General features: G+C 37.4%; 1 protein-coding gene across 1 annotated transcript; it reads left to right on the top strand.

The window, feature by feature from the left end:
• Positions 1-3,585: 3,585 nt before the first annotated feature.
• On the top strand, positions 3,586-14,420 carry slc22a16 (solute carrier family 22 member 16). Its single transcript, XM_057353268.1, has 9 exons — positions 3,586-3,668; positions 4,199-4,672; positions 9,625-9,742; positions 10,319-10,633; positions 10,758-10,998; positions 11,292-11,419; positions 12,711-12,820; positions 13,067-13,166; positions 13,355-14,420. The coding sequence occupies exons 1-9, from the start codon at positions 3,619-3,621 to the stop codon at positions 13,517-13,519; spliced, it is 1,701 nt and encodes a 566-aa protein (XP_057209251.1). The 5' UTR covers positions 3,586-3,618; the 3' UTR covers positions 13,520-14,420.

Below are 14,420 nucleotides of genomic sequence, written 5' to 3'. Positions count from 1 at the left end.
TGTTCCGTCTATTAGCCTACTCTGTTTTTGAAATAAATGGCATAAATAAGGTTAAATAAATAATTTTTATTATGCAATACCATGAATCTAGTGTTTTTTCAACCATCACAATTTATTTATTAAGGATGATTATGTTCAGTTTAATTTTACATACTTTCTCAACATCACAGAACATGTATCACCATTATTATTAATCAAAGGGTGGACTATACTGATATATTGAATATTAGCGTGTTTTGGTAAAATATCCCGGGTAGGAAATAACATTCTTAACATTCAGCTCCTATCTGACAGTTACAGTACGGAGCCCTGGTCACCCATCGGAGAAAAAAAACAAGATCCACAAATCTGTGGCCACAGTTTTGTAATTCGTTCCCTCAGTTTAAAAAAACGTACTCACAGATTCTAAAACTGTTCCCACAGTGTACAAAACCGTGCTCTCAGATTAATAAACTACCCACGAGTTTCCAATCCGTGCTCTCAATTTTGTAAACCGTCCCCTCAGTCTTTGAAATTTGTTCCCACAAATGCATAATCTGTGCCCACGCTTTCGCAATCCGTTCGCACAGCTTTGCAAACTGTACTCATTGAATTGAAGCCTCTGTCATAAGAACAGAACAATCTCCTGCAGAAACATTAAAGAATATTGTATACAGTTTTATTTTAGATTATATTATAAATGGTCTAAATGTGTTTACACGCGCGCGTTTACAGTGCGGATAAAGCATTGCCATTTAACTGGCATAAAGTTGATTTGATATTAAAAGTTCAATATTCCGTCTCTAAAGTTACATACACATTATGGGAGATTATATTATAAATTTATCGTCAATTAGTTAAAACAATAAAAACATGAACATGCAAAAACAACGCACACAATGTCAATGCGCATTAGCTCCACATTGGAATATTGAAGCAAGTACGCAACAAGCAGATGTCTTTATTTATTATAACATTGATTAGGTTTTATTCTTCAACTCCTTGTGAACTTACATTACAAATAAACAAATGGACTTTGGAAGATTGTGACGCACGGTTATACTTGCCAAACCTTCTAAATGCCAGGACCCTTTTTTAATAGAAATATAGAAGAAATACACATTTGTTTCACTTTAGAGCTGCACAATGGCAAAAAAAAACCCATAAAGGTTCATTTTAATTATTCCACTAGATATTGTAACTGAATATTAGATTTAACATTAAGTATAACTTTCTGTAAAGCAATTAAATATCACTTTTTATATAAACATCAAAAAAACCTGCTCCTGAAATATTTTATGATGTTGTATCCAACTAGGTCAGTTTTATTTCAAACACGTTATTTAAAACTCATCAGAACTGTAGACGAAATAAGTTGTTACTAAAAATGATAAAATAGTATGTTATAAAAAAAGGTGTTATATTTGCAGCAGACAGGTTGTTCCGTTGTGCACTAGCCGTTGGACGTTCGATATTCGTGAATTTAGGGACCGTCTCTAAAGTTACATTCCCATTAAAATACATGTTTCCATAGATTATTGATGTTTATTAAGATAAACCGTCAAACCATATGCAAATATTCCTATGTCTTTCACTGTACAGTTAGTTTTGTGGCTATAAGTCATTACCTTTAAATGCTATTGAAGTTGGAAACGTGTATTTTAATGTGTATGTAACTTTAGAGATCGTCCCTAAATTCACGAATAGCGAGCTTTTAATGTCAAACCAACTGTATGCCAGTGAAACGCGGCAATGAACGTGCTTTATCCGCGCCACGCGCACATTAAGACAATTTATAATATAATCTAAAATATAGCAAACTTGTTCTGTTCTTATGGCAGATACTTCAATTCCGCGAGTACAGTTTGCAAAACAGTGCGAACGGATTGCGAAGCGTGGGCACAGATTATGAATTTGTGGGAACAAATTTCAAAAACTGAGGGGACGGTTTACAAAACCGAGAGCACGGATTGGAAACTCGTGGGTACAGTTTATTAATCCGAGAGCACGGTTTTGTAAACTGGGGACAGTTTTAGAATCTGTGAGTACGGTTTTTAAACTGAGGAAACGAATTACAAAACTGTGGCCACGGATTTGCGGGTCTTGTTTTTTTTCTCCGACGGGTGACCAGACGGGCTCCGTAGCAGTCGAGTTTGTCATAAAAATTCTTCTGCAATTATAACGTTCGCTATTCATGTCGTTTATTTGTTAAGACCAACCCATGACACCTGAACAGCCCCACTGTGCCTCCTTGTGGTGAAGACACAGAATTGTTAAACATGAAGTCGTTACTCGTTTACCAAACGATGTATCTCTCTAACTCATATGTTTCTGAAATTATCCAGAAGTTGTCAAATTTCTATAAACAAACTAAAACCCATAACTTTTCCCACTTACTTTACTCTTTAGAATAATTGGGGTTCTCTGGCTCTTAAAAATGTTGTCTTGTACTTTGATTTAATTACCTGGATAAAATATATTAAGATCCTTAACAAATGTATTAGTTTGATTGATGCTATTATTTGTCTTTGCCAGGACAATAAATGTTTCGCTATTTATTTGACTTTGCTCCATCAGATAGTCTACTGAATGTGAACAGTGCAGCTGTTGAATGTTCAGGTGAAGGCTACTTCATGTACAGTACAATATAGTTTCAAGAATTGCTTTTACAACATTTTTAGAATGTACAAAAGCCTAAAATCTGAATTGGTTAAAATACTGATTGAGGACTGCTAACAAATAGGCTACAACAATCATGATTAAAGTTTTCTTTCGTATATGCTTCCTTTCACATTAGCCCACAATGTGTTAAATTATAGAATATATGTCTGGTATATTACGATTTTTAGACCGAAAATAATTAATTTTATTAGAGCAGTAATGAAATTAAACTTTAATACTGTGTGCTAATAACTTGTATAGTAGGCCTATTGTAACCTGTCATTGTTAAAACAAATGCATCCCATTTCACAAACATCAATGGTGACTGAAAGGATAGGCTATTTGTTTTACAGAGGATGCGTTCATTGATTAAATTAACAAAACAGTCAAAGCATTAGTCAGGTTGATTAACTGTTACCTTTTATCTCTGCAATTTGATGAAGAGCAAATACTAAAATGGAGAAAGCTGTATGTGTGTATGTATGTATAGGCTATCAATAACATTGTATCACAAAAATAACTAAATAAAAAATTACATATCGTTGGTCATTCTCATAACCAATTCCTTGCCCGTGTTACGACCAAGACTTATTCATATTCTTTCACGTCATAAAGAAATTTCTAGGAGAGAATTTATGTATTTAAACTTGTTACGCTGACAGAGTTACAGTAGTTACAATGGGACGATGCAGTATTGGCGTTTAAAGCAATTTAAAGCAAAAAATAAAGCACGAAAATCTTGCAATATAATCTAATTCTGCTGTTAAGTTTACTGAAAGCTATCCTTACTCTTCGGAGTGTCGCATTACCAAATGTAACCCGAACTTTTGGTTAATCGTTGCTCGACTTGGAGTGGAAATTTCCCTAACGGAACCGCCCCTCCTGCTTAGGGTCTATGATAGCAAACATGTACAAATTGACAGGAGTCAGCCATGTAACGGTTACCCTCATTCACTTCAGGTTCTTACGAGCAGAAAAATGACCGCCGGAGTGGAGCGCTTATTTGACGAACTTGGACACTTTAAAAGGTAACGTTAATGCACCAGTTTTGCGCAAAGAAACATCTAGTTTATTTTGTGTGCCAGGGCTTAGATCATGTGTAAAAAGGTGTTACTTTTTAATTACCGATCAAAGTTATCGTATGAATTGATGCTTCCTTGGGGAAGGAGGATCGCGCGTGCTGCACGTTGATGCGTAGGCTACTTGCAAAGTATGAATCAAAGTATTATACAGCAAGTTATTGTAGATCTATAACGCCTATGCCAGGTATTTCCTATAATTTCTCCTCTATAAAAACTATACATTTCAGTTCTCTACAGTGGCAACCTGTTAAGCGGTTTACCATTAAAAAATGCCAGTTCCCATTGGCCAGATAACATTGCAAAACATCTCAGAACACATTACCGGCAGAGAGACAGACAAATATAATATCCATTAAAACCAATACAATTCAATTATAACCATAACATCCATTAGACTTTGTGTTTTTTTACAGTTTCCCAATCGAGTTATTTGTTTTGCTGTATAGGGTTTCATTAAACTTTCTTCTTCTCTCCAGGTTTCAGGCGTGTGTCTACTTTGCTGCTATTTTCCAGGCCATCTCCTGTGGAATACATTACCTTGCCTCAGTTTTCTTAGTTGAAACACCTACATTTCTTTGCGACGCTCCTCCAAATATTACAGATGTCCTGTATAAAAATCACTCAGCAACATCATTGGAGGGCATCTGGACTCACTACAAGCCGGGCAATGGACCGGTGGTTGTACGGACAGCTCTTGGAGACCAGTGGGAACTTAGTCCTTGTTTCAAAGCACTGCGGCTTGATGCCATCCATTTTCAATACGAGTTCTTTGGGAACAAGACTGTGGCGTCATGCGCTGGCTTTGTCTATGATCATAGTGAAGTCCAGCAGAGCATCGTGACAGAGTGGGACCTGGTGTGTGAAAGGGAATGGCTGGCCAAACTTACGCAGCCAACTTTTATGTTGGGAGTTCTGGTTGGTGCGCTGATATTTGGAGACATTGCTGATAGGTAAGTTGTCTGCCATATTAACCAGTCAATGTATTTATTTACTTATTTTCCATAAGAATATATTTATTAGTGAACCTTTAACTTCATTAGTACCTTTGTGTTAAGCTCATGTTGGTTACCTTTGTGGCAGTAAGTAAACGTTACTTTGAATGGGGTTGAGATGGAGTTGCAGAAACACAAGACAGGCAGCACCAACATGATTGATCTGTTATTTAGGACAAGCACAGAAGATTGGCAAGAACAGATTGTCTAACCAGACTCTCTCATCAATCTGAATCACTGTTGTTCTGTACATAAATCATTTCTTGCATGCTTTCACAAACATATTTAAAATGCTCTTTCATGACATTACAGCAAATTAATAAAATAATTTGTCACTGTTAAACTGATTTTAAAAAATTTGAATGGCAAGGAATTACCCAGCAGCCGTTGACAGACTAGTGACCACAAATCATAATTATGAAATAGGACAACATAACCTCACCTGGAATTATAAGGTTCTATCTGCATTCTGAGCCATTTTGAGATAATGAGCTTCAATGTTTTTGCATTCCATTTGACTTTGTAGATAAAACCTTTTTGTTTTCTAAAAAAATATCCCAAAATGTACACAAAGAAAAACATCACATAGGGTGGGCTGCACCAGAGCCATTGAGAGAGAGAGAGTTGGGCCAACGGAAGTTCAAAAAAAGAATTTGTGCGTCACGTGATTCATGGAGCCTTCATAGTTCCAGGAAGTTATGTTTTCTCTTTAAATGCTTTATTTCTTTCATTTTTATTCATTAATAAATAAATGTCTTTAAACTGGTTAAAAGTTTATCTCAGTTGGTCTGTTTAGCCGCAGCTCCATGCGTTACTAGTAACTTTCGTGACCTATTATTGAGAGCCTCCATGAACCGCCATTGCTGTGAAAAAACTGTTCCACTGGAATCAACGGAGTTGACTCAACTCTCTCTCTCTCTCAATGCTGGGTTGCACCAACAAGGATTAGGTTTAAATCTAGATTAAATCAAGGTTTATTTAATAATTATGTTGCACCAAAACTGTAAACCTTGTTTAAAAATAATCTGGTTTATATTTAAGATATAATTTGATCCAGGTTTTAATTTTACAGTAAATCTAGATTAATTTTAATTCTGTTGCTCCATTATTTTAAACTCTGATTTATCTCTCAGTTAGGGATTAAATTTAAACTTGCTACTGAGGAGGTTTAAATAAGAAAAAAACCCACATATCTATAATAAAATGTGCGGGAAAATGATCAGAAACAGGCACATAAGCGTCATTGTCATGCTTCAGTGATGTGTTTATTGTAAATAAAAATGGAAATAAATGGGTGATGGGTGGGTGGGTTTGATGGGTGGTCGGCTGTGAAGCGTCAAATTCAAGATGCCCTGCTTTTTTATCCAATATAGCCTACATAAGTATAACGTCTGTGATTAAACGGAAAAGACCGACATCCTGAGAAGAGTAGCTATTTTAGCGGCCTGTCTAAATTGGTGTCCGGTCCGGTCTCGAATAGGCGCACCTCAGCCGGCGGTGCTGCCGCAAACAGCCCCAGAACACGACCGAGGACGACCCCCGGAAACACAATCGCCTACCGCGGCCGTTCGCGGCGGCGTCGATGGCAGAGGTCCACCCGCTCGTTATTCCCGTACTGCGCTCTTCTCTATGTCTGCTCCAGTCGCGAGCTGGAGCATAACGATGCGGCTCAACTGTCATATTTGTACGCTGTCATAAGGCTTGTGAAATGTGTTTATGGACGATCAGACTGATCAACGAATTATCCAGACAGAGGTTTTAAATAGCATGTGCAATTACGGTTCCTTTACATGCACGAGCTGTTTATTTCCTTTTTACATGACACAGTGCAACACTGTTGCGGTTTAGTTACACCGGCAAAATCCATCATGGCGGACAAAATTAATCGCATATGACGGTTTAAATACAGGTTAAAGGTTTAATCCACGATTTGTTAATCTCTTGTTTAAAATTAAGTGGTGCAACGCAATTTTAAATTAAAATAAAACTAGGATCAACCCTAGATTAGCTCTAAACAGGCCCGGATTAAGAATTCAGAGGCCCCTGGGCACAAGTGTTTTATGGACCCCCCCACATACACATGCACACAATAAAGTTTTTAATTAGCCTACCATGCATATAAACACCTCTATCTTTTACAGGATTACATTGACACGTTACAAACTATGATCACAACCTGAAGGACTATATCAACACCTGTACACATCCTCCATCATACAGGATTTACACCTCATGATTGCAACAATACTTTTCTGGACCAGCAACAACAATATTAAGACATTTCCCAGCATACTGTAACTCACTGGCATATGCAAGCAGCACACACTACCACACCTCTACCGAATCAGTTCTATCAGATTCTTCCATAATTCACACACAAACATGCAGGACATGCAAAACTGTTCTTAAGAGAAAATATAAGAACTTTCTTAAGATAAATTACAGAAGGTTTTTAAGAATATTCTTAAGTGCAATTTTCAAATATTTTCTTCTTTATTTTTCTAAGAATAAATGGGCAGTCTTTGTCAATGATTGTACTTCAAGAGTAATTTGTCTATTTGTTAAACTTTATTTGTATAACAAGCACCTTGCGACTCACGTTCTTATTTAAGATGTAATGTGTTACAGTAAACGGCATTAACGAGTATTATAAGTATAATTCTTTAGCCTATATATTACGACATCAGTGTGCGTATGTCAACATTTTGCAATGTATGTAAAAGCACTGTGGATTATCTAATAATGAAGGCTTAATATTGGTAAAGTAGGGCAGTTACTGATCAACATTATATCAATATAAAATAATTCATAATTGGCAAGGAAGCACCACCAAATAAATGTAAAAAACGCTTACCTTTTAAGATTTAAGACAGCCCGCGAGGGTATATCAACTCATGTTTACAACAATAAATCCGTTCTCATTGACATACTGTGTTTTCAGTTTCTGTTGTCAGTTCATGACGCGACATCATCCAACTCACAATAAAAAGCGGTGATTTCGGCTAACGTTATATGATCTTTCACACAGCCTCATGGTAACCATGTGCATATTTACGGATGAAATTTGTTCATGTTTATATATCCAAACAGTCGATAACAGTGACAGGTTGTTGGAAACGCTGTTTTGTACTCATTTTATTCACGAGTCACCTGTCGTACGGTGGTGCTTCTTCCTGCCACTCACTGTACAGAGTGACGCCGAGAGAAGGGATCCCTGCGCCGGGAAAGAGAGACCTCGCGCTCGCGGGGCAGCACTGGCGACATTTTCGCACTGAATGAAAGCTAAGGTTTATCCAAGAAGTCGCTAGATTTGTCGCTATGCGCTTCTTCTGAACAAAAGCCGCTAGATGGCTCGTAAAAGTGACTAAATCAAAAGACAGATTTTCTAATTCAGAAACAATGTTTTGTGTGTGCACCTCAATGTGCGCACACAAATGAATTTGGCGTAAACGCTGTTATGTGAAATTTTCTTACCCTTGCCTGGGCCCCAAGCGCGCATGGGCCCCTGGTCCTGTGCCCATAATGCCCATTGGATAATCCGGCCCTGGCTCTAAACTCTGTTTACTTTAATCCTTGTTGGTGCAACCCACCCTTAGAATTTTCGTGTTTGATTGCATGGTGACTTTAAATACAGGTTAAAGGTTTAATCCACGATTTTGTAATCTCTGTTTAAAACTAAGTGGTGCAACGCATTTTGAATTAAAATAAAACTAGCGTCAAGAAACCCTAGATTAGCTCTAAACAGTGTTTTCTTTAATCCATGTTGGTGCAACTCACTATAATGTAAATAAATTCAAGTCACAGAATAAGAATATGTGAATAACTCAATTTTGACAAAAATGTCAAATAGAACCTTATATCTCCAAGGGGAAGTCTCAGTCTCAGTCATTTGAAGTCTCAAATGTAAAATTGATTTAAACCTGTATATTATCATAAGATGATTTACCATTGGCAAATAGTGGATCCTGCAATGAGGCAATGGCATTGACGGTGCTTTACAGGATGTGATCCCATTCTCAATTGTGTATAAATAACATGCTGTTGCAATATCGTGTAATACGTACGCCAAAGTTCTATTTTGCGTGCATATGACACGCCAATGTTTGCGTGCACCTCGGTGGAGAGCTGAAACACTGAAATGATTAAAATAATACTGTTAGGTTTAGCGTTAGGGTAGAGGTTATAATATGCACGCACGCTAACATTAGATTTAGGGTTTGAGTTAGGTGACAAGTTAATAAGACAAATTGGCATTTAATATGCACGTACGCTAAAATTGGCGTATCATATGCACGCAAAAATAGGCGTATTGTATGCACGCAAAATTCAACTTTGGTGTACGTACGTATTACACGATATTGCAACAGCGTGTGTCATTTATACGCAATTGATGAGAATGGGTGTGCGTAAACAGGACATCACAGGTTCACATTCAATTAAGGCAGGGAATGACAGTACATATCCCTCGTTGAACAAAATTGTAAAGCAGTGTTTTGTTGTTCCAGGGATGTGTATCTAATTTCAGTGATTAATGCAGAGAAAAAGAAATTGAATGTCGAAAAACAGCCTATGTACTTTTATTATACAGTTGCCCTATCTATGTATGTTCAAACTGTGTGCCCATAAATATCAATATGTAAAATTTAGTATCTTTTCACAAACTGTCAAATGACTGATGATACAGCTGAAAATGATAAAGTTGCTTCACTCCACTGGTTCCAAATTTAACATGCTAAATTATTATTACACTTTAGTACTATGGCCATTCTGAGAGCAGACATTGATTGTATTGGCAGAAAAATGTGCACTGTTCTCTATGTATTTATCAGAAGGAACCTGACAACAATTACCTAAAGTTTGAATGCAAACCATGTATAATATATAATTACCAACTCTTTTCTATTTTACAGAATTGGCAGACGACCTATTCTGATAGCCACCAGCTTGTGCCAGTTTACATTTGGCATCATTGTTGCATTCACAGGAAACTACTACCTTTTTGTAGTGATGCGTTTTCTACTTGCCATGGTAAGTGGATTGTCCTATGAATAACATTCACACTCATATATTACTTTTTGTGTCTAATATAGTAAATATAGTGGTTTCTTAGTTATGGTAGTAGTTACTTGAGGTTGACTGGTGATTTTGGTGATTTTAAACCTCTCTTTCTGTACATTTCAACTAAAACTAATGTCTGAGTTTAGTTCCAGTCATTTAAGGCTAAAAGTGAAAAAATGCTGATATGTTGTGAGAAAAAGTAATACTGTTTAAATTTAAATGCAATGAAAGGTTAACTCTTTGCAAATCTTTAAATTGTACTGGTAAAAATGTAGGTAAAATGTGCAATATCATCTCACCGGACTTTTTTCCTGTTACCAAAAAGCAATCAGTACTCCTTTCTTAGTTCATCTCAAAGCAGATCAATTGTGAATGTGTCAACAGCAAAAATTTCTGATAAAGACCTCAAGATTATTGATACATGGTCATTGATCAGCTAAAGTGCCAAAAGGCAGTACAATACTAAAGCCTTTGTCTATATGATTTAATACATCACTATACATTTTGGGTTATCTTGTCTATAATTGTCTTCTTCTGTATTGCTAGGTGTCCAGCGGGTATCTGGTGGTAGTCTTTGTTTATGTGACAGAGTTCACAGGAATTAAGGTGCGCACATGGACCTCTATGCATGTGCACGCAGCCTTTGCTGTGGGTATCATGGTAGTGGCTCTAGTGGGTTACCTTGTGCGTGTCTGGTGGATCTACCAGATCATCCTCACTCTCAGTACCTCGCCGTTCTTGCTCTACTGCTGGAAGTTTCCCGAAACCCCATTCTACCTAATGGCTAAAGGCCGGTACAAGGAGACCCAGGAGCTGCTGGACAAGATTGCCTCTTTTAATGGCTTGCCACCTACACTTAAGGTAGACTCACCATAACAATTCATATATCTGTAAAGTATGTCTGACCTTTTGTGTACTGAAAATAACGGATTTGTTCTTGTCTGGTCCTGCCAAACCTAAATTCTTATATCATTCTAAACTTTAGGTTTCAGATCTAATAGAGGAATGTGATGGAGCGCTGCTGACAGATAAGAAGCAGGCGGATGGGACCGCAGTGGAAGTAGAGAAAAAGCTAAGCATCCTGGACATGTTTGGAAGCTTGAAAATGGCCGGTCGCAGCGCCACTTGCTGGGCTATTTGGTTCATTGGAAGCTTGGGATACTATGTCTTTAGCCTGGGCTCTGTTAACTTGGGAGGCGACCAGTATATCAACCTCTTCCTGGCTGGTAATGGATTGATGTGTGTGTATGTTTTTATGGGCACGGTTTGGTTTCAAGGCACAAACAAGTTAAAAACAGCACACTAAATATAAAATCACAACATTTACTGTATCCTTCTCTTCCAAAACAAGAAAACTGGGTGTACTAGCCACGTGTGCTCATTGGATTGGGAAGCTAACATCAAATTAAGTGCCTTAAAATATTTAGTTGTTTAACGATTTACTATTTTCTTAAATTTTGAGCACTTATATTTTATTAGGTGGACTACTGACTTACGTACTTAATTTGACTGTTGCCAGGTGCTGTTGAGGTTCCGTCTTACCTGATTGGCTGCTTTGCAATGGATCGAGTGGGCAGGAAGAAGACATGTGCCCCAGCTCTGGTGCTCAGCGGAGTTGCCTGCATGCTTATTATCATGGTGCCCCAGGTATGAGTTTGTGTGTATGCATATCGCTGCTGTCCTTCCAAAACCCAACCTTGGATGTCCAAATTCACTGTTTTTCAGGAAATGGAAAAAACACACTTTTAAATGCATTTTATTGGTTTGATATTTGCAAAACCCAGTGACAAATAAAGGATGACTAATGATAATGATTTATGGCAAAAAATCACTGCATGCTTTTGTACAACAGTAAACAGCAACAGTCAGTACAAGGAAGTAAACAGAAAGTAAAAAGGTGTTTGTTAGAGAAAGTACAGAGAGAGACTCAGTAAAGTACTCTTTTCTGTGCTGTGTAAATTTTCCATAACACACCTTGTTTTTAAAATACTCTATGTTAAAAATGGGTCATTTAGATTGTTAGAAATTTAAAAAAAAAATGTATTTCTTCAAAAAAATGTTATCCATAACTTTTAAGGAGCTGTTACAGTTCCGAATCACAATGCAACAAGAGTAGTATTATCTTTACTTTTCAGGAGGGTTGGGGTAAATAATTAACCCTGGCAGAAGACATGGGATTGTCTGTGTTTGCTTTTTCGTGGCAACTGGAACAGCTGCTTGCATTTGAGCCTTCCATTTTATTTTTTGCACGTCACTTTTTCCTCTATCCTGGTGGTTGGAAGCTAGCAGCTCTTTCCACGATGACCCCTGGAGTAAAGTGAGGAAGACCCTTCACTGCTCAAAGAAACAGATACCGTTGACCTCATCCGTGCTGGGTTCCACATGACCAGAACTGCAGAGCAATGCAAATCGTTTCTGGTGTGAAGAACAATTTAGTATTAGAAAAACAGATGAGAATGATACCTCAAAACTAGTCATTTAAAGAACTAGTAAGATTGCCTTTAAATAAATTATTTATTAAAATAAGCAGATTTTACATCAGACTCGGACTCTGAAGTGCTGCAGAATGTGTTACTGGGATGAAATTCCATCAGGATAACACCACTCTCATACTGTAACATAGCTGTAATGCTGACACACTGAAATGGCTGTGTGTGTGTGTGTGTGTGAAGTGAGTACGACCATCATTGCTCCACAAAGCTATAAATAGACCTGTCATTTATTCTGTTTATGCATATGGCAGCTGCCTGGGTCTGATTTGAGGTCAAAGTGAATGTGTCTTGGGGACGTTTAGATTAGTGCCTAGTGCTTAGATGTCTAATTTAATACAGCCCTACTAAGGCCTACTATTGGCAACCTCTCCCAAAAGCAGATGACTGAAACATTGTTGCTAAATTTAGTCTCACGCTGCGTTTCTTTCGCACTCTCTTTGTTTCAGGATATTGAGGTCTTGGCTATAGTATTGAGTATGACAGGGAAATTTGCCATTGCTATTGCGTTTGGACTGGTTTACTTGTACACCTGTGAGCTTTATCCCACAATCATCAGGTACAGTACGTCTTATTCTGCTCAACTACAAAGTCCACACAAGAACTAATATTAGGGACCATTGATGTAAACAATTCTCAAGCTAATAATTTTATAAACTATATTTGATCAGTTTCTTTACTATTTTCTATTATTGTTATGCAATGACATAAGATGCAATTTAAAGTGGATTGTGTTTATTGGCTAAAAGATGGAAGAGTATTAAGCATCACTTACTGTATGTTTAATGTTTGTGTTGATTGGCAGGTCTCTGGCAGTAGGAAGTGGTAGCATGATGTGCCGGGTAGGAAGCGTGCTGGCTCCTTTCTGCGTTTATTTGGCTGACGTCTGGATCTACCTGCCCCAGGTATATATACATATAAACAAATACAGAAACAACATGTCATGACCTTGGGTTGTTTGTACTGTGTGGTCAATTATGTATGGCACTAGAATGGTACAGCTATAAGTTTTACCATGCTTCACTGTCCAATACTGTATTTTGCTGGGCTGAAATTTTTCTACAGTTCTAACAGTTATTCTCTCATTTTGTAGCTCATTGTTGGAATACTGGCTTTCATCATCGGGATCCTGACCATGTTCCTTCCAGAGACCCTAGGACAGCCCCTCACCTCCACTTTGGAAGAGGCCGAGGCTCTGGGATCCAAGCCCAGCAAGGAGAATGCAGCAGTGGATGGTGTAGAAATCAGCAAAGCTTGAATCAGTGCTTTATAGAAGTCTGGAATAGGGAGGTCATAATCTCTTTGCCTATGCTTTGATTTCATGGAATCCTTCTGGTTCTAGGAATAAAACTTGAGACGATGTTTTTAAAAGAGTGCTACTTAAAAAATGTGGACCATGCTTCTGTTGACTGATGTCAACACATGCTGTATGCTTTTAATATACTCCGCTGCAGGATGAAGAAAAATAAGTGTTTTTTTAAACAAAAACCTTTAGTTTAGGAGCTGGTGTTACCTTGATTGTTTTAGAAATTAATAATAGCAATGGGGACCATCATTTAGTGATGACTACCTATATATTTGATTGATAACTACTATATACTACATCTTTACTCTAACTAATTGACTGTATTTGCTGGGCCACATGTGATGAGTTTCTTTGCATAATTCATTGAAAGACAAATCTTATCTGCCTGCAGCTGTTTTTTATACAATTGCATCTCAGGGTTCAGACCAAGACTTATCTGTGTTGTTTATTGTAAACTGGGACTGTGCTACATAAACCTTAAGAACACAAGTAATGTGTATTCTGGGCACCTTTGTGCTATTACTGTATGTTATTTAAAGTTATTTTTACTCCCAATTGTCTTTACTCTTTTTTGCATGTACAGTATCAATGAAGTGTGAGTTGCAAGGTTTGGTTGTATGTAATGTGGTTGTATTTTATGTAATACATAATGTTATGTGACAGACTTTACAATCAATACGTTTACAAACACTTTCCTATGTTTTGGACCAAAGAGGGGATGTTAGTATTTTAGCCCGGGGTGGAGGGATGGGGAGTAGCTCATCTCCTAATCTCAGTATGAGATCTTGTGGTTCAGAGGAAAGTTTTCTTTGTCTTAAGTGTAAGAGTTCAAATTTAGCTCACTTTACATTTT

The sequence above is a fragment of the Triplophysa rosa genome, linkage group LG15 (assembly GCF_024868665.1).
Source record: "Triplophysa rosa linkage group LG15, Trosa_1v2, whole genome shotgun sequence".
Lineage (NCBI taxonomy): Eukaryota > Metazoa > Chordata > Actinopteri > Cypriniformes > Nemacheilidae > Triplophysa > Triplophysa rosa.
Note: the sequence above shows the minus strand (reverse complement) of the source record. Positions and strands in the feature narration are given on the sequence as shown.

Coding starts and splice junctions, on each gene's coding strand:
- slc22a16 (XM_057353268.1), top strand. CDS start 3,619: ATGACCGCCGGAGTGGAGCGCTTATTTGACGAACTTGGACACTTTAAA. Junction 9,743..10,318: donor TGCGTTTTCTACTTGCCATG/GTAAGTGGATTG, acceptor CTGTATTGCTAG/GTGTCCAGCGGGTATCTGGT. Junction 10,634..10,757: donor GCTTGCCACCTACACTTAAG/GTAGACTCACCA, acceptor TCTAAACTTTAG/GTTTCAGATCTAATAGAGGA.